This window comes from Apteryx rowi, unplaced genomic scaffold (genome assembly GCF_003343035.1).
Source record: "Apteryx rowi isolate R43461 unplaced genomic scaffold, aptRow1 scaffold_105, whole genome shotgun sequence".
NCBI classification, from domain to species: Eukaryota; Metazoa; Chordata; class Aves; order Apterygiformes; family Apterygidae; genus Apteryx; species Apteryx rowi.
In genome coordinates, this window is record NW_020447253.1 from 1,118,861 (window position 1) to 1,139,979 (window position 21,119).

The 21,119-nt window shown below is 36.9% G+C and overlaps 1 protein-coding gene across 3 annotated transcripts; it reads right to left on the reverse strand.

The window, feature by feature from the left end:
• Nucleotides 1-8,250: 8,250 nt before the first annotated feature.
• METTL22 (methyltransferase like 22) lies at nucleotides 8,251-21,022 on the reverse strand. 3 transcript variants are annotated; one of them, XM_026068615.1, is made up of 11 exons: nucleotides 20,857-21,019; nucleotides 19,943-20,290; nucleotides 17,533-17,883; nucleotides 17,079-17,119; nucleotides 16,851-16,995; nucleotides 16,274-16,345; nucleotides 15,615-15,668; nucleotides 14,189-14,269; nucleotides 13,158-13,260; nucleotides 12,228-12,396; nucleotides 8,251-10,750 (listed from the first exon to the last, which is right to left on the reverse strand). In XM_026068615.1, exons 2-11 carry the CDS (start codon nucleotides 20,166-20,168, stop codon nucleotides 10,715-10,717), a joined length of 1,278 nt encoding a protein of 425 aa, XP_025924400.1. In that variant the 5' UTR covers nucleotides 20,169-20,290; nucleotides 20,857-21,019; the 3' UTR covers nucleotides 8,251-10,714. The 3 variants fall into 3 exon arrangements, with proteins under 3 accessions (XP_025924400.1, XP_025924410.1, XP_025924418.1); XM_026068625.1 differs by having other exon boundaries at nucleotides 20,827-21,019; XM_026068633.1 differs by lacking the exons at nucleotides 8,251-10,750; nucleotides 12,228-12,396 and adding an exon at nucleotides 12,403-13,072 and having other exon boundaries at nucleotides 19,943-21,022.
• Nucleotides 21,023-21,119: the final 97 nt, after the last annotated feature.

The following is a 21,119-nucleotide window of genomic DNA, read 5'->3' on the forward strand; positions in this document are numbered from 1 at the left end:
CTGCTGTCCGCGGTGATTTATTGGGGATAGATCCTCCCGCGGCCTCGATGGCGGATCCAACACACCGCTACGCCAGGACCCGCTTGTAGCCACTGTCACAGCTGCTCCATTAGAGCAGAGATGGCCCAGGAAAAAAACAGGAGAGAAAGCGCAATGCTGCCGGGGGCACTAGCAGATAATTTCCTGTTGAAAAGAGCTGCCAGCTGTCCTCGTCTCCTCGGCTGCTCCGTTCCGTTCCGTAAGTCACGTTGCAACGAGCGCAGTCCGGGCAGCCTGTTTACTGACAGTAACGGGGAGCTGTGTCTCAGCCGTCACGGTTTCACAAAGATCAATCCTCCTTTCACCAGTTCTTAATATTTACCTGCGGCCGCTTGGGGCATTCTTATTTTAAGCAAAAACAGCAATAGGGAAAGTCATTTGGGATTTTAACTCAGATTAGAAACTCGAATGACAGTGTTGATGTCAAATACAAAATCCAAGCCTTCACAAATATTTAAATCTGACCTAGAGCAAACATACCTTTTTTCTTGTAAGCATTACTGAATTGAAGCAGTTAGATTACATGGATGCACGTAGTAATGATAACATATGAATCCTCCTACTGAATACCACTTTTGTCCCTACCACCAAAACAGTCCAAAATTCCTGTGAGGTTAAACCAGAGGGAAAGCTGATGCTTCTGGGCACTGTTTCAATTAGTTTGTAGCTATGATTCAATCTTTTTTGAAGATATCAGCAATGAGTCAATTCTGTCTATAGTGCAGAAGTGGGATTCTGCATCAATATTAAGATTTAGCAATAGTGTCTCTGTGACCCCGTCTCAGTTACTCACACTTTTGTCACTTCTCAGCTAACTACAGCAATGTGGTAGTTACAGACAAAAAAACAAAAAAAGCGCTCCTTTGAAACGCCTATCCAATAGATAGTATCAGTATGCATCTCCTCAGCAGTAGAAGCTATTGCAAGCACATCGGGATGAGAGTCAAGGCAGGATTCAGAGTTCTAGGTCACATTCAAGGTCTTGGACTTCTTCAAAACCTAAGGCCTGGCTAGGTAAAAGGCCAACAAGAGCTCCAGAATGCACCTCTCCCTTCTCTCTCCTGTGACCAAAATGCAGGCATCCTCTCTCTTTGACTACCATGGAGAACTCATGCATGGGGGCTCATAACAGATGCATAGTCACAGGATAAAGGAGCTGCCAGACCCTGCTCAGCCCTCATTGGAGCCACTGGAGGCTCCATGGAGCAGCCTGGCAAAGCAGCTGGAGATCACTAGAGAGGAGAGCTGTACAGAGTCCAGGCAAGGCAGGAACCCTGCAGGCTCTGAGCTGCTGAAGCTGTTAAGCTGTTCTTTTAGCTGGAGGCACCACCGCTTTGCAGATAGCGTCGCAGTACCCTTCTGTCCCTGCATGTGTGACTCAAGGCTAGGTCAAATGTCTCTTTGTTCCCATTCATCCAGGGTAGACCTCTCACATTTCTCAAAGTTAATCATAATAAGAAAGATTTAATGATCTCCAATTGCTAGAAGACAAGCAGTTTAGCCCTTAAGAAAACCTTTCCATCAGAAAGGATAATAAAGCACTGGAACAGATTACTGTGAGAAAAACAGAATCTCTATCATCACAGGCTTTAATAACAAGCAAAACAAGCACTCATCAAGATTAGCTCCACTTGATTCTGCTCTGAGAGAAAAATACAACAGACCATTTCTTGGTGTCCCTTTTGACCTAATTTCCTATGAATCTAAAATCTAAACCTGCTGTTGATAGCCTCCAGAAGGAATTGAGTCACAGAACAGTGAATACTAGTTTTCTTATAGTACTGTCTGTCCAATTCACTGTTAATTTTCTTGCCAAACTCATCATATGTATTTTTCCTCATCTTTGAAGCAGGAGCTAATATTACTATTGTTATTAACATCTTACCTGTCACTATGTGGTTCACTAACCAGTATCAGTCTTCAAAGGGAAAACCAGCATTTCTTAAGGAACAAAGAGAGAGTCCATTTGACAAATTCACAAGGGATTACATGGTACTTGTGCTAGCAGCAGATTGGACTCAAAGGCTGGAAAGACATTTTGGGGTCATATATTCCTACAATAAATTCTGTCTTCTTCCTTTTCTAAAGAACTTATTTTTCTTATAGTTGGTGCTAGTGTATTACTTGCATTGCCTGATCAGGTTCAAACCCTAGGGATATAAACATAAGACTCCTATAATTAATGATTCTGAAAAAAAAACCCCCAGTAAACTGGAGAGAAAAAAAAACATCAAATCAAGGTGGGTTTTTGTTTTGTTTTTAAACAGAGTACAATTTACTGTCAATACCCCTATTACAAAAGAAAATCCTTCACACAAAAGGAAAGGAAGCAGGAACTTCAGCAAGGTGCAAGTATTCTCTAAGAAGCTAGGGATGTTCCTTCACATCTCCCCTTCCAGACATTCCTGAGACTGACATTGGCAAGCAATCTGTAAAAAAATAAAAAAAAAACACCACACACAGAGACATATATATAGTTACTGCATTTGGGTGCTGGTACTGTCAAAGGAAACTCCATGTGCCATCCACTGGAAGAAAACCTCTAACATCAGAAAAGTGAGCAAGATACCTAAAGAACTCAAGACAAAGGATATGTTTCACTACTGTTAACATACATTATTATATATTGAGATATTGTCACCCTACATGTTCATGACTCAAAAAAACCCTAGGCATATGAAGTATATGTAACCCAGCTTGCTTAAAAATAAAAAAGGAACCTGGCTAGAGAGGTGTGATGGTGAGGGAGGGAAGGAATGTTTTGGAGGTCCAAAGGCATTATTTCAGAAAGCACCACTGAAATTTATAAACTGCTTCAAACAGCTCTAGAAAAGTTTATACAAATGTATACAATTTATCTGAGGAATGCAATCTTATATTCACACATTGAGATAGACAAGGCTAAGCAAAACTTTGAACTGGGAATATTTATACTGACATGCTACAAACATACTTCCATTCTCCTTATTTTTTGCATACTGTTTTTTAGATGTTCTGCTAAACAATTCCCACATGATCTTTGCCACTAATCTCTTTTGTCTGCTCCCTGTTTTTTCCTGGGCTGGAAGGTAACAAACAAAAAACAATGAGAAAGCCCAGTGGTACTGACCATTGAAGAAACACTGTCTTCGTCCCCGTCCTCCTTGGAAAGGGTACTAGGTTTAATCCTTAGCCAAAAGAAATATGCCTACCTCTGCAAAGGCTCTCTGCTTGGTATATCAAGAAAGTCACTATTCTGATGAAGCTCATTTCACAGTGGGACTTTAGTAATTAAGATGCAGCCTGTTTTACTTACTAGATCCTCAGTCCTGACACTAGCTGCACCCAGCCAAGCTACTGGGCCTGCTTGTAGCAATGCATTTAGATGGACTTATTTAAGATAAAGACTCTGAAGTTGCATTCTATTTTTATTTACATAATTACGGGGGGGGGACAAAAAACCAAGAAGAAACAAAATAGAGGCCCCACTCTACAAAGGCCAGCTGCATGAGATGACATAGCCCATTTTCTTCTCAATCTGTGTCTTTTTTGGCATCTGTGAAAATGGAAGGCCTTCTCTCCATCAGGTAAAGCAGCTTTTGAGTCTTTAGCTTTAAGAAAAAGAGGCTACCTGGACAGTAGCTGATGATAAAATACAAACCAAATAATTCTGTTGGTAAATCTGTACCCATCAGAGCTCATCTGTGCATGGCAAGCAAGGTTTGTTTTCCATAAGCTATTCAACAATTTAAGGACTTTGAAAGATTTAGAAGCTCACAATATGGAACAAGCCAAAAGTGCATTAGTATGCAAATTCTAATACAGACAAACGCTCTGTATTCTGTTACACAGGGGAATGCTGCACGTCTCCCAGGCAGCATAAAAGGACTGAAGAGTTCCTTAACTTTCTGGAAAGATCAAGTGTCAATGCAATTACAATAGAAAACAATTTTAGTCTGTGGGATTCAAAATAAGCAGGGCTATCCCACACAGGTTAAAAATTGCTACTGTTGTGCTAGAAGGGCTGTTGTGCTTTCTGCGTGCCTTCCAGCTGGAAGAGCTTTGTGTTTCTATAGCAGAGACGAGGTAACAGAAGGTGCTTCAGTGCTAACACCCTGTTCTTTATAACCTCTCTTCTGGGGATTGAAGAAGCGGGCGTAAAGTCTAGGAGAGAGGCACAGAGGATAGGTGTGCTATCAAATGCTTGCAATCAAGTGAACCCTGCTACGGTGGTTTAAGATGTTACTACTCTCACTTGTCCGCCTCATACCATAGTCTTCAGAGCTAAAAGTACTGGAGAGCACAAGTGTGCCTCAGCCATGCCAGGTTAGGCTCCAGCGTATACAGATAAACTATCGTGGACTGAATTCAGGCAGTTGAGGTCTGGCCTATTTTTCCTGCTTGTTCCATGCTGTCATCTTATGCTATTATCTGAGTTGCCTATATTCTCACACTGGCCCTGATACCAAGAACCTGGAAGCTGGAAGTCAAAACCAAACTAATTCAAATAAACACAGCACAAATATTTACCATGGGAGATTATTAACCACCAGAATAAGCTGCCAAGGAAGGCCATGAATTGTCTCTTTCTTTGTACTTCCAACTGAAGGCTGAATGACTTCCTGGAAAATGTACTATAGATAAAACAAATTATTGGATTTCTTACAGAAATTCTATATTAAATAGGAGGTCAGACTACATAACATTATGCTTCTCCTTGAGTTACTAAAGCCAGGAACTTCATAGAGAATTTTTTATTCAGTATAATATAGCAAAATATCCCAATTTTGGGAATCCAGGATGGTGTATATAGCATGCGCTATGTCCAGCTTCCTGCTTTTAACTCGGAGTTTGGTCATGAGATATACCTTCCCCTCGTGCATCCCAAGAGGGTTTGGAATAGTCTAATTGTCTAAGCTATTTCTGAATGAGCATTTCATGGTTTAGTAGGCTTCCCTCTTAGGAAGCATGCTGTATCATTACATGTGACTGCACTCCGCTGGCAGCCAGAAAGGCTATGTTTTTCAGAATGAACCTTTAGCCTGTTGATGCACCAACTTCCAGCACAGAATCAGGTAAGAACACACAGATAGTCAGGGTCAGGAGTGAAACAAAAGCAGGATAAAGTCCTGTTAATTGCAGTCTACCAGAAAATATAAGCCTTTTGACCTATGCCAAATGTCAAAGTCCAACAGTACAGGCAGCCCAACAGGACAAATTAGCTTCTTTTCAAATCCTATTACTTGACTTGAACCCGCAAAGACTTTCAGTTCCTTCCATTGTTTTGGCTTAGCTACGCACATCAAACCATGCTTACCTGGTCAGTCTGGTGCAACTCTCTAGGTAAATGTCAGCACGTTCATCGCTAAATTGTACTTTGTTCTATGAAAACCACTACATAATTGTCTCTTTAGAAGGGCAGGCTTTGTAACTAGACTCGGATGAATCTGAAAAGAAACAACTTCTTTCTAGCAGCTTTGGCAGATCCCATTCAAGACTAGAACCTGATTGTTTTCAATTAGCAATAATTAGTTTCTCACTGGCAATGTCTTCAATACCTGAAAGTTTCAGAATGCAGGAAGAGATGGGGAAGTATTGTTCCTCAGCTCAATTCCTTCCCCAGTTTCTATTTCATGTCACATGGGTCCTAACAAGACTTTCAGCCCCTAAACTTTGGGATTAATCTACAGACAAGCTCATCTTTGCCAAATGTATTTTTCAGTTTATCAACACCATAATCACACTCAGGAATTGAACTGCTCTTTAAAGCCATTTTTATAAACATTAAGTAAGTAATTCTCTATACATATATATATAGGATTTTTTTTAATATATATCTAGGATTTTTCTTGGTTCTTTCTGGGAATCCTCCCTATTCTACTTTGTAAATAATAGGTTTTGTTTGTATAGCACCAATAGAAGTAAAATAAGCCTTTTTTTTAAACTTATGTTATCTAAGACCTCTAGCAAGAAGTAGATCCATGTTTTAAAAGTAGCATGCTGAATGTTCACAAAATCACTTAACACTGTATGGTCACTGTTAACACGTGCTTAACCCATTCCAAAAGTGACTCTAGTAACTTTTATTGTTGTTAAATAGTCAATCATTTACTTTTAGCACATTGTCCTACCACACTACAGGTGTTCAAGTATTACATTGGTTCCTTAAGGAAAGGTCCTGGAGTCCATTGGCTTATTGATCCTCACATGAAAGAGGCTAGAAATCTCAAATACACAAAATTCTTCAATTGTCATGTACTAGCAGAATGAAAAAAAAAAAAGAAAAAAAAAGAAACAGAACTACCACGGACAGACTCCTCAAGTCTCTGGTGAAAATTAAAGATAATTGGAGCTAATGCTGTATTTAGAAGTCTACCAGAACAGTCAAGTTGAAACACTGGGGAGACAATCTCATGAAATATATTTGCTATAAAACTTTATAAGCTCCAGTTAAGCCCTGATCTTTTAATGAATTACAAGTCCATACCACACACAGAAAAGTGATTTCCACCTCTTCCTAGAAGACTTCCTGAAAATCCCAAACTCTTGGAGGCAGCATTCTAAAACTACTGTTAAAGAGTTGAATATAAAATCTCCCTGTTCTCAGGGTTGTTTTCATGACCATCTCTAACACACACGCTAGCATCACCAAATCAGAAAGGCAGCCTTACATATCTAAGTTGAAAACTGTTATTCTTAGTAGAATATTGTTAAAACATTTCCCCCCCCCCAAAAGGAACAGGATATTTAACAAACTGTGTGGTATAAAATGTTTTGACTCAGTGTTGTACAGCAGATGGAGCTACAAGAATGGTCTATGAACAGCCACCTACACATAAGAACAAATAGTGATAATATACCTAATGCATTAGATAATGCAGTTATATCTTAAATAACTTTTCTTTCTACTACAAAATGACACAAACAGGTTCACAACAAAGCAGTTCTCCACATTCCACATCAGAGAGTTCAAAGATATAGTCTGCCAGTAACGCTCATTCAAGTGTCACACAGTAGTTCAAGTTCTTCTTTTGACCAATATTTAGAATTATTTTACCCATGTTCCTCTCAAGACGCAAGATAAAAGCAGGACGGTGGTACCAGCATTCAAGAGCAATCTTCATCTGAAGTGTGGAGTTGAGAAAGCATATGTATTACATCAATATACACCAGTGACATAAAAGTAAAATCAGTTTGTTTCAAAGAAGAATTCCTGTTGGAAGATAGTGTGTCCATCCATTATGGTACTTCTTCCCCTCTTTCCCAAAAAGGGATACTCTTCTCCTTTACCAGAAATAAGTGCAAAAGGGTTCAGGTTTCTTCCCCTCCCACTGTGTTTATCTTTCCCCAAGATAATCCATTTTGCTGACCAACCAGACTACAGATTTGGAAGTATTTCCAAATGCAGAATGGCTTAATTTAGCAGAGCAGAAAGTCAGCTTTCTAAATGAAAGCTCTTCAACCTCAACTCCACTGAACAGTAGAGATAGTAACAAGTTTTAGAATAAGTGTACACTTTCATCTTCACGGAAGTAAACAACTTGCAGGAATGAATAAATGCTGACTAGGGACACTTACTAATTCACTAATGAAAGCAAAACCTTTTTTTCCTACTAGACAAGAGGGGATCAAAAAGTATATAAATAATCCAACAGGGTTCTTCAACATTTCACAACAAAATATACAAACTCTTTTCCAGTAGCTCACGGTCCAGGACTGTCCAACTTAATGATACTGAATCATTTGAGTTTTCCATAAGCTATATGAATTGGAAGCCCCATGCCTGCCTAGTACACTCTGGCCTGTTGTCCACATTACTAACAACTTCTCCCCCTCCCAACTGTATTTTCTCTCCTTTCCATCAAGAAAGCCAGCAAGGAGAAGACAGACACCTGGCCATGTTGGCAAGACATTTCTTATTTGGCACAGAAAGCTCTAATTTCTGTTGTATCATTTTTGCCTTTCATATTTGCTTCTTCCACAAACCCCAATAATCACTGAAACAAAGCCGCCACTCAGGAAAAAGGAACAAGAAATGATGCATAGTGTCCACAGTTTGTTGCTTCAGCTTTGGAAATTTCAGATATCATTCTGTCGGTGTCCTGGCCAAAATTCTAAGATTAAAAATTGTGTCTAACATATAGCAAATCAGGTACAAGACAGGACTGCCAAAAATCTAAGAAAATCACCAGTTAGAATTATTCAAAGTTTAGATACATTCACACAAGCATACTATTTTCTAAATCATGCTTTATTGGGGGGGGGGGGAGAAGAGGGGACTTGATTTATATAAATGTATACAATCTGCTAGAGATGTTATCATTTTAGGCACCAACTTGATTTTCAACCATAATCCGTGTGCTCAATACTATACAATTCCCTGCTTTTAGTAGTCTTAAACAATGGACTGATAAAGGTGGAAATTTGCATGATGAGTTCTGAAAACCACTACCATGCATGACATATCTAAAGTACGATCCAAGTCAAAATTGAGAAGGTGACATGCCTGCTTAATGTCCTCAAGCAGCAGTGACCAATTCGCTGGCAAGACGATCTTCCCTTCTCTCTCATTAACACTGCAAAGCCAACACATTATGAGATTCTTTTATGATTCTTTTGAGAACTGCTGCCTATTTTTGCGTATTCTTCACCATCAGTGATAAGGGTCATAGGCTAATTTGCAAATTAGCCTTCAGATCTGTCACTGAACCCCCAAACTGTTTTTCCCTTATGTCACTTGCAACATAAATTGTCAAAAGCAAGCTAGAAAAGTTGGCTTTGTTTCTTTAGGAGGAAATTCTATTTCAGTTTGCTTTCCAAGCATCCCTGATATTCATATTTACTCAGACACAGAAACAAGTGTTAAAAAAACAAACAAAACTTCCCTCCCCAAAAAACCAAGCCACACCCCCACCAGTTTTTCATATGTTAAATTAAGCCAGTGGTGGTAAAATGGCAGAATTCTAAGTTGAAGAGATCTACAGTAACACCCTACCTGGATAAGTTTTTCTCTTGCTATTTCCAAAGACTTTCAGAATTCCCGTGCAAGTAAAAGTCTTCTCTAACCACACACATCACATCAGTTCAAATTCATTTCTTGCTATAACACACCTTCAAAAAAGATTAATACTTAAATAAGCTGGTCTTCAGTACTACACTCAAAAAAACCCAGAGTTCTCCTCAGTGAAGTTAATTACATTACAAAACAAACTGAGTAAGAATTATAGACTAGGAATAGTTTTACACCTTTGAAATTTAAATGAGGATCCTGAGAGAAAAATTTCTGTATTAATCTAGGCAGATTATGCTATACACTAAATGCTATGCATATATGCTATATGCTAAGATAATGCCTTTAAAAAAAAACACTTTGGCTGTATTTACAGATCATCATCTTCATTTAATGACCGTTCTTCTAATTTTTTAAAAACAATATAGAGGAAAATATATCATGTACATGAACAGGTTATTTAATAACTGCTCTTAAATAGCTGAACTAAACCAAACATAAAACAGACTTTCAAAAAACCAACCAGATGCTTCTAATGTAATGTGTGCACATCCCCACAAGTCACAGGCCAGAAGAGCTTTATCATTATGTGTTATCATTATATATAATGTTTATCATTAACACTTTCATAAAGCTAGAAAATTCAGCAGAAGCAAAAGTTTCAGTGAGAGTGTACATGTGGCAAGTGATATAACACAGCAGTATGCATTAAAAATATAATACACAAACATTATGATCTTTGGTTTCATTAATCACTCAGGAGAGATTTGATCAATATGTTGTACTTTAATCTAAAAGATTTGTACTTTAATTTAAGACACTGAAGGCTCTATCTGTACAGTCAAGACATTCTTGACACAGGTTATCTGCTGCTCCCCAACCTCACACATATACTGAGGGTAGAAGTCCCAACATTTAAAGAATGGGAGCAAGTCATTTTGCATGAAATCTTCCCACCTTCAACCTGGCAAGGGCAGAATAGCTTAAAATGCCAGTAGGACAACATACCTCCAAGACTGCTATGGAACATTTTTAGAGACTTAAACCTAAATGTATCTTGTCTCTTTTCAACTAAGACAGTAGCCCTGAATGAAAGTGATATTGATAGAACAAACCAAAAATGAAAGACTAAGTTTCATAAATGGATCACTTAAAGATGAGGAAACAAGACAACTAGGTCTTGCTCAGAAGACTGTTTCAAACGTGTCTATAAATATAAAAAACGTGGAATCAGCATGAGACTGAAAACAATGTACAAGTTCAGAAAGCTAAAAATGAAAATGTACATTTGCAAACCAGCCACATGGAAAAGTGTTAGATAGCTCTTTATCAGAATTTAAGAACTAAATCACAAAGCCTAAAGAACATGCAGTACCACATCCCTGCCACAGTTAGATCCAACATCATGGGACATTATCACACGTGCTATAGCTAATGAAATTTGTTTTGGATCTGTACTCTGAAGATCAGTGTTAAAAAATTTCATAACAGAAAACAATACAGAAACCATGTCCTAAATGCCAAAATAAACTTACTGAAGGCAAATCTGCTTGAAATTACTTTCCAAGAACATGGTTCCACCAGGAAAATCCTTTTCTTGGGACAAGAATCTGTTTTTAATATAACAAAAAAGCCTTTATCTTTTATCTAAGATATCTAAGTATCTTCAATTTTCTCATGTCCCAGTCATGTCAGCTGTTCAGCAATGACCTTCCACAGTTCCTGCAGGAGAGAGAAATACATACACATTTCTCAGAGCAGTAGATTGCAATTATGAAAAGTTCAACATTCACACTTTAAGACAAATTTTAAGCCACACCCTGTACTTGCATAGTAAATTTGTTTAATCTCCTAGAATAACAGCAAAATTATCTTTGAGATACAACAGTACAAATGAGTTTTTATTCTTGTAGCATTTTTTTAATTAAAAAAATTAACATCATTTAAATTGTTACTGAAATAATTTCATTAGTCTACATGATCTTCAGCAGTATTTTGACTAGGAATCTTGCTCTCTCTCTTAGCTTGTGTGGACAAAATGTTTTCAACAATGCCTGTAAAGATATGACTGAGAAAAACAAAAACAAAACTCCTCAATTTACTGAGGACTCTAGCTCTCACAAATCTGTTTTAGACACTTCTCACTCTATTGGACAACAAAAATGAAAAAGACCACTTACTAATTTCTGGAGAATGAATATTAGTAGCTTTGGCCATACAAAAGATTAATAAACAGACTGTTTCATGCCCTTTACCATGACTATATTGAATTGTGGTGATATACTTCATGGGAAATAAAAACTAACTTGTGTGTCCTTTAAAAATGCATACGTTCCAAAGACCAGGAGCCTTCATCAAGAAGTTCGTAGGGAACAAGTTTACACATTTAGATAAAAGCCAAGTTACATTTATATATTTGGAAAATATGTTTTAAAGTTTTGCATGCATATTTTATGTCTGAATATGTCAAAACTAAATAAAATGAATCAGTCTTGTGGAATAACTACAGCCCCCCATAATCTTATTATGCATACTCTAGAAAAAAAAAGCAATACTATGTTGCCTACAAAAACCTCAGTTCTTGGTAACAGATTTGCAAAACAGCAAAAGATTTGCAAGTTCTCCAGAAAGATCAGTTGGTCTGTACTGCTGCAGAAGCTTGCATGCTACTAGCTAGCTTACATAATATTCTTAAGATCAGACAGTTGAAAAAAAAAAATCTTGAGTGTAATTAGGTAACTACATATATGATATCTGATACATTTCTGAATAATAGAAGTTTAGAGCTAATTGACTTATCACAGATATTGAAGCATTACTTCCTTAACCCTGTAAAGAAACTACTAAAGTATAAAATGAGAGCTCTTTTACAAGCAAATAAATGAGAGAAATATTGGTTCCATTTTCTAGTCAATCTCAAAAATTGTATTTTCTAAAGGTAATGCAGATTGCACTCATTTCCTCAAAGGTTGCAAAACAATCTAAGCCATTATATTGCTCGGTGACAGAAGAGGGCATGTTATGAAGATCTAGTATAGGTTACGTAAGCACAAACAAGAAATCACTTTAAAACAGCTTAACAGAAATAAAGAGGTAATGTTTATTCTTCTGTTCTTACTTCATGTTAAGTAAACAGCCGAAAATTAGTGTGAGATAATTAGCCCAACACATTACATTTATTTTAACGAATGCCACTTACCAACTGCTCAATTCGTTCATAAATGAGAAACTGGCAGAAATCGAGTTTAATGGGCTCCACAGTATATTTCATTTTTCTATCTTGGAGGTTCTCCAGATCATTTAGAGTATTTCTAAAATGACTGTAGGCTTCACACGTAACATCCATATGTCTTAAAGTGAAGTTCAGCCTGGCAAGAAAATATTTCATCGAAAGTTTCTCTCCTACACTTGCATCTTAAATGGCTATGTAACTTTCCCAAGTTAATGGAAAGTGTGGGACTTCTCAAATGTATTAGTAAATTTTGTCATTTTGTTTTTTGGGGTTTTTTTTTGGACTATCAAGACTTACACTAGGATCAGTACACCAATAACTCTTTGATAAGTCTTTTTAGTCTTTCCACTGATTGTAGGGCATTTTGCCCCAAAAGAATAGTATGAAAGGGCTATTGCTTACACATCTCCAGAGATTTAAGCAAGGACTATTAATGTATTTGCTTGTGAATGGACTACAACACATGACTACTCAAAAACTTACAACAATTTCTTGAAAGAAAACACAAGAGGAATTGTTATAGCAAGAGTCAAGTTGGGAGACACATTTCCTCATTATTAGCCTCTTTATTCCACTCCATGCTTTAGTCTGATCTCAGACACTCATTAAATTTTGTTGGCATTACAGAAGACATTGGTCTATAACTACAGATTTATCTATTTGATGCAAGACAAAGGTAGGACAACAGAAACTTAACTCATCTGAAATTCAAATTCTGAATTCATAAAAATCAAGCAAGTATGAAAAAAAAATTGCCCTAAGTAGATACTCCAGCCTTTGCTCAATTAATGCAATGAAAGTCAGAAGTTGACCTGCAAGTAAATCAGATTTTTCTTTTGAATAAAGAAAACAATGTAGAAATTTTAGTGCTTATTTTAAGTTCTTGGTAATACTTACCTCTTTTCTATTGATAAGTAAACCGTGCAAGAATTTCTCAAGTTGTGTGTGATTCTATACAGAGTTCTGAACAAGGCATCTGTCAGGTCATCATCATAGAACACTACAATAAAAAGATCAAAGCATGCAGTATGTACATTCAACTGTAATATTTACTTAAACCTAAAGTATGAAACAACAGCCTTTAATTAGATTATTCTAATTGAAAACTGTGTCACTATTTTAGTTAAATTCCAAAGTAATATATTTTTAATGGCAACAACTGACCCTGTAATAATATCCACTGCTGCTCTTTACGTCAAGCCTTCTTTAAGATTCTCTCACGCCAATGGGAATCACTTCCGTCAGACAACTTACACAACTTAAACAAGATCTCTCTCAGCCTGGAAATACCTTACTGCAAAGCTAAGAAAGACAGGATATCACAATTCACAGGGCCTCACTTCTTACAAAAAAAGTAATACCACTAACACCTTGTAACTTTTTGGAAAACAGTCTTGCAACATCTTTCAATACCATAGCTAAAAAACAAACAGGAAAAACTCCTCCTTTACTTAAATATCATTGAATATCAAAACCACAACGGTTCTCCTATACAGATTAGCTAGCTTGTCATTTCTCAGTCTTTCACTAAGGCAAGAAAAACAGAACAGAAAGGCACAGACATCCAAAGGGATAGACTCTATGGGCAAGTGCAGCACCTGAAAATTGTTTTTTCACATGTAGGACATTTACTGGTGACAATTATGTTTGAATAATTTATTTAGTTACAAATCATTAAACATCAAATGAAAGAATAGGCTAGTCTTTTCAAAAATCTTTTCTCCTATTTGCATGTACAGTCTGAATTAGCAGTCATCTTTTTAAAAAAGGAAAAACTACAAGATACAGACAGAAGCACTAAGTCAGAGCTTTGACAAATTAGGTAAGGATCTATGTATAGAATTTTAAAAGCGAAATAGGTATATTTAAGTTATTACAAATGATGCTTAAACATTTTATTTAAGAGTTTACTGTTTGTGTTTTCTTACCATCAGCTGCCATTATCACAGTACAGTGGTCATGCAAATCAGCAATCTCTGCTTCAGACCACCTATAAGGAGCTTCAGGATCTGCAACAAAGAAAACAGCTTTACTCAGATTTAACTGTATCAAATACCTGATAGATGGAAAAGAGACATCTTCATTCTCTCCCTGGTCATCTGCTCCACCATAAATGGAGCACCCTACTAAAGGTAAATCAAAACCTCAGTCTATTCATTCTCTGAAGTTCCCTGCTGTCCTTTGCTTTCTCTCTGCCTTGTATCCAGTTCTCCCAAGGCTGACTGGCAAGAGTACAGAGTTTTCCTTGCCATATGAATTTACAATTACTACCATGTAGCAAGATTACAGACTTTAACTAGACTAAAGATAAATACTGCTAAAAAAAAAGGCACATCTAAGTTTTGATCAAGCTTCCTATTTAGTCATGCTTTTTAAATTTTAGATTTTGTTAAAATTTAGAAGCTTTCTCTGAAAGTTTAAAAACATACTCTGTTCTACAGGTAGTATCAAATGTTTTCATTAAACAGAAATTTTTAAGGTCCAAAGAAAGATTTTTGAAAGTGTAAAGGATGATTCTATCTGCTTAAATAGTTGAGCTATTTTTCAGAAGGCATTATATCAAGATTATTGTTGCCCAACTGATGATACAAAGACCTACAAAGCAGAGTTGAGTTCATACGGCCAAGTGTTTCAATTTTGTATTGGTCTTAATTTTTTATCCCTAAAAGGCCCATATTTATAACTACTAGAAAGAGTTTTCATGACCCATTTTACTATCATTAATTGCACTTTTAAAATTATTCAGTTTAGCTGCCTTTATTTCGTTAAATGTAGCAAACTACATTCCTTTGCCAAATACTTAAAATATATCATATTCATCAACACGTTTGGAAAAAACATTTATACAACTCCAAATCATCACCTATCCTACCAGAATGCTTCTCTAACTGCTCCACCCATCCAAAACTCTACAATGGTTAGGAGCCATGTTCACCCACCACCTCTCCCTGATCCCTCCTCATCACCTTTCAGTCACATGCCGCACTCAATACCATCACATCAAAATCTGGATTGCAGTAACACGAATCCATACCATTGCTCCTGGATTCCATTATTAGCATGTAACAGACAGGTCTTGTCTGCACCTCTGGATTTTGTCCTCACAAAGTAAAGGACAACTACTGTTGGTCTGTTCTCAACCAATCAATAAACCCTTCCGTACTCATTCACACAACAATAATGCACCTAGAAACAAATCTTGTACTTTGAGCACCACAGAGTGTTTAAAAGCTATCTTTCTAGACGGATGAGTACTGGAAGACTCCTTCATTTCATAAACAATAGAGTAAGCTTTTCTTGATGGCTTAAAAAAAAAGAAAAAGCCATTTGAATGGACTCATTACAACCACTTACCAGTACAGAACTCATCTTGCAGCCAATCCAGTACTTTAACTTTAATTTCACTTCCTGTGGGAGAAGAGGGTGGACAGAGGCAGGGGGAGATATATAAGTGGAAGTAAAGAGTCAAAATCTGTAGTGGAACAAATGATTAAGATTTATGAAGACATATGAAATACGTTAGGCCTGGCTGAATGTCAAATCGTTTATTGTACAAAAACGGCCACCTACTCACAAGGGAAGGGTAGGAGAAACTTAACGGGCAGACACACATCTTACGTTCTCTTTTACATGTTTCACCTGCAAAATACTTCCCCATTCCAGAGTTCTACCTCTGCCATCTACACTATTTATGTAACTGGTCTCTTGGCCTCCAGATGTCTATGATCCTCCCAAGTAACTCAGTGAAACTCACAATTACTGTGTAAGAACCATGGTTGGTCTTAACTGCTGACCAGTGAAAGAATAAGTATTTTGCTCTTCTCAAAAGGAAGTTGTCCCAGTATGGACCACAGAGAGATTTCTTTCATCTTTCTCTTTTTCAGTCACTTTCAACCAAGACAAGAGTTTAATTTTACTTGTAAACATGTAAGATAGCCAATGACTTGTGATGTTTAAGCCCAAAGTAGTTCACATATAGGCAAATGCACAAGAACTGACTGTATTGCACTTACTTCCCTGCTCAATCAGGTGTTTGTTTAATGCAACATTACGTTCACACATGGTCAGAAGATCTTCACCAACATCTGCAAAAAGTGATAGTGATACTCAAAATGAGAATATTTGTACTGTGCATGCTCCTGACCTCTCAGCCTAGTTCTCTAAACTTTTCTCAAGCTTAGGAAACTAGGGACAATTCAGAGCAACTCTCTCCACTGAGAGTAGTTTCCCTAGGATCCTTCTTGCCTTCATTTTTCAGTACTAAACTCTGAGTCATGCTTAAAGAAAAAGCCATTAAATCCCCAAATTACCTCTTTTATTCTTAGGCACATCATCCTGAATTCATAGCAATGTGAAAAACAAAACCAAACAAACAGCTTGCCCAAACTCTCGCACCTAAAAGTAGCACTGCTTTTTCAGATCCATTAAGAAAATTCTTGCCACTTTTCTGTAAACAACACACCAACTATTAACCAAAAATGAATAAATACGGATGAGAGCCCCAGGAAGAAAGCAATGCTTCATGAAAATTTCACATGAATTTCTAAATGAAGCTTCATAATAATGTTTAATTAAAAATAACTGTCTTACCTGTGCAGTAAACTCTCTTGGCAACTGTTCCCATGATGATGCTTGTAATTCCAGTGCCACCTCCAAGCTCTAGTACCGTGCAACACCTGAACATGTCCCATTTAAACAGAATGTAATCAGCAAGAAGAAAGGCTCCACGCCAGACCTTCAGGAGAGAGGAGCAGATAAATTGGGTAAATTCTAAAGCACAATCCATGAACAGCAAGATATTACAAAGATGACACATACTTGTTTACCAACATCTTCCAAAGGGGTTGCCATAGTGTGTTCTGTGAATGTGAAAGTAGAGCAGAAATAAGTTTTTTAAAGTGTTGTTCAAATTAAGTTCAATAGCAGCAAGTTTGAAAATCAAGCAGTGTTTTCTTTTTAAATCTAGAACTTAATGATCTTCATTCAATACAACAAAGCTAAAAACCCCACTAACTATGGAGCACGGCAGGTCTAACTCATTCAGTCTGGGAGCAGCCAGCTACATGTCTCTCTGGAATATTATTGACCAAAACTCTTCTGGAAAGAAACAGTATGTTTTTAAATTAAGCATAATACTGTGAAATTATTTTATTATCACCTCTCATTTAACAGCTGTTGTTTCATTTATGAAGACAAAAAAAATCTATTTTTCTTTTGTTTTACAAAAGAGATATTTATCCCATTTATCCTTGAAGGTAAGCCTACTACTTACCTATTTTAACAATATCACTGCAAGTGCATTCTTGTTCTTCATCTTCAAAAGAATCTTCTTCCCCTCTCATCAGAATTACAGGATACACCCTATCCCTCAAAAGATCCTCCACTTCTAAATCAGAGGCACTTTGAGGTCTTCTGACAACTTCCAAGTCTCCATCATCATCTAGCAGAGCTTCTAATCCTTTAATATTTACTTCTCTTTCATTTTTTAGATTATTTCTGTCCTTGTCACACAATTCCTCTCCACTTTTGTACTGGTGTTCTTTTTCTGTTGTAGCTTCTCTCGCATTTTTCTCAGATGCCCAATTATGAGTGTTCCAAAGGAGCTTGAAATATGACAGGAATACTACAAGAACACAGGAAAAAAAAATATGTTGAAGATTAACGCTGCAATAAAACCAGAATCTATATGCAGCTTCCACATGCATGAGGTTTTGATATGTGTTTCACATATTAAAAAATCTACAGGATTAAAAATCATACAGGTAGCTTGCAATACAGTTTAACTAGGAAGGAATATTTCTGCTATTAAGTTCTGTCAGAACAAATAAGTGTTGAAGAACTTTCAAAGTCTACTGGTTGAATCAGCACCTATGAGCAACAGGTCACATTTTCATCTGATTTAGTAACACTTATGTTAACAATTAGGATAAGGGATGGTTTCTTACATCCTCCAAATCATTTCTCAAAGAAGAACCAACAACACAAGTTAGAGTTTGTTTCTTTTGGTTAACACTTAATTCCTGTCATAAAGAAAGGCAAGACATTCTAGCAAAAAGTAACTAGAAATTTTTTTACCATTTCAAAAGGCTTTTGGAATTCAAGTAACTTCAGGCCTTAAAATCAGCTCACAAGGGTACAAGGTAGCAGAAAAAACTCACAATAACATCGTAGTTTATAAAGTCACATTCTGATTTCTTTAGAAAGCAAGATAATCAAGGTTGGTCTACTGCAACCTGAGAGAAATCATTCTCTAGAGACACCATTTTCAGATATATCTAATAAAATCTTCATTGTTTATCCTAGAATCCAAAGTTTTACAAGCCATCTATTTTTGTATGACATCTAGATTAAACTGTTTTGTATATGCAATAAATTAGAGGATGCTATCAACAAATGAAATATTTTTGCTCTCCAGAGTCCATTCTGATCCTCTGGGTATTCTCAGTATTTCAAAGTTCTAAGGTAAAATTGACCCCCAAAAAAGGAAAGACAAAATCCATGTATGGTTCCCTAAAAAAACAGCAGAGTGATAATGGAAGGATTATCATGGTATCTGCTAGAACAAAAGCTGCTATATATGGTGCTCTAATTCTTGTCTTATGAAACAAAGGAATTTCTCAGACCAAGCGTGTTCAAGTAGGTGGCACATGCTGTCATTTCATTCCGTTAAAATGTTCTTTGTATCAAACAAAACCACAGCAAAGGAATGCCAAGTAGCATGCTGACATACCACTGTATTAATTACCTGACTTTGACCTGATGAAGGTAAACTTCTTTGTCAGGCTCTTTGGCCTACTTTTCTCTTTTAATCATTTTTTACACTGACATGTGCTAGAATAATTGCAGAGGTTAAACACTGTATGTCACAAATGGGCTTGAAAACACAATTAACACCTCTGTTACAGCAAAAGGAGAGGTACTTTTCTACAGAACATTTTCCCAGCAGTTTCAAGGTCAGTTTCCTTGACAACCTGATAGAAACCCAGGAGCAGGCAATCAGTCAGAAGTATTTGCCAATTCATTCCCACTACAGCCTTGATTCTTCAAATTATGTAACAGCCATTCAAGATCCATTGCTCTTCTGAACTTTGTATGAAGTCGATTTAAAAACAAACAAAAAACCCCCAAGTTTTTTGTTTCCTCCAGACTAGATAGTAAATTATCACTTAAAGAATTTTTAAAAATTCGTAAGTTATTGTTGATTTCACTTTGATTCATAATACCCTGCCCTAAATTTAAATTAAGTGATACTATTTAAAACCTTTAGCTTATCACCTTTAGTTTGTATGTAAGAAAACATCCAAACTTTTGACATGATTCTCAAAATAGCCATGAGCTTTAAATATATATATATATACACACACACACATATAGATATAAAATCAAATTCAGCCTGCATAAAGGTTTACTTAGTTACTTTCTCTCAGAAAATAATTTAAGATTTTTTTTTTTTTTTAGGATGAGCTGTCTACAAAGTCTACATTAATAGTTTTAACTTGCATGGCTAATTTCATGATGCAAATCTGGTTAGCCTTCTTTGAAAGAACTGAGTAGGAAGCAATTCTGCTTCTAACTGGAACAAAATATGTAATGATTAATATCAACCATTTGAAGGAGAATTCAGACATTACAAAAAGTTAATACTCTTAAAATATTGTTCCATCAGCCTAAACATACTTTACCTGGTTGTCCAGCTGTATTCAGTCGTACCATGAGATGTCTTTTGTTTGGACAGTGTAAGTGAACATCAGAAAGTACAGTGTCACTTTTAAATGTGAGGTTGTCCATAATCTCTTTCTCTGCTACATCTACCATGACATGCTGGTGAGACAGACATCTACAATAACAAAATAGTCCCTTGTGAAGCACTCTTATGAAGTGATTCGATACTCTTCTATTAATAGGCATCAAGTAAAGTTTTGCTTAACAAGACAATTTCATGACATAGTTTGAGACTTCAGGCAAGATGTAATTATGCAAGTTCCAGCACACTCCAGTAAGATATTAAATTGCACATCAGGATATTCAACCTAAAAACAAATACAAACAGTTTTTAGTTACATTCTGACACTAACATTACTCCACCAATGTTTTAAAGATAAAAATCAGATTACAATGTCCAGCACAATAAAGTTACAATGCACAAATGCTCTATTTTACTATGTTCCAATGAACTGTCAAATACATAACTGCTAGTAGCTCACTGCCACACATCACATCTTTAGGAAAAAGAGCTACTAACTTGTGTTAGAAGGAAAAAAAAAAAAGATATCCTGAAAGTGCAGTTTTACAAATACACACTCAGTCAAGGTCTTCAAAGAACAAAAGGCCTTGGGTGCTCAATGTGGCAATTGTAAGGAGTCTTATTTTGCATAGCGAGTCTCAGAACCTTCTCAGAAACTAACAAGATCACTGAACATGTTCTCCTAGGTTAGTTCCCTACGTTTTGTGAAAAGAATATTTGTTGTTCCTGGAAAAAAAAAATCGGTTTCGTCTATTTGCCCCCATTAGTACGGCAGTTTTCACCAGCTATTAATATCTACAGGCACCCCCTAGGTAAAGCTACCGTGATGCCATTTTCTGTGTCGGCACTAACATCGCCTTGGAAGATTAGCCTGAATTTCCTATTGGCAGCTTCTGCTTGAACAAGCTCATATTATCTTAAAACGCCTCAGCTTGTACACGCAGATTTCATAACGCGAGTCCTGACCACTTCGTCCTGCAGCTACGAAGCCCTATGACCAGCCTCGCTGCAAACCCGCCCACGCTCACGCAGGTGCGCGCGAGGCCGCGCGGCGCCGGCGGAGCGGGGCCACAGGCCGCGTCCGGCTGCGGCACCGCCGCTGCAAGCGAAGCGGC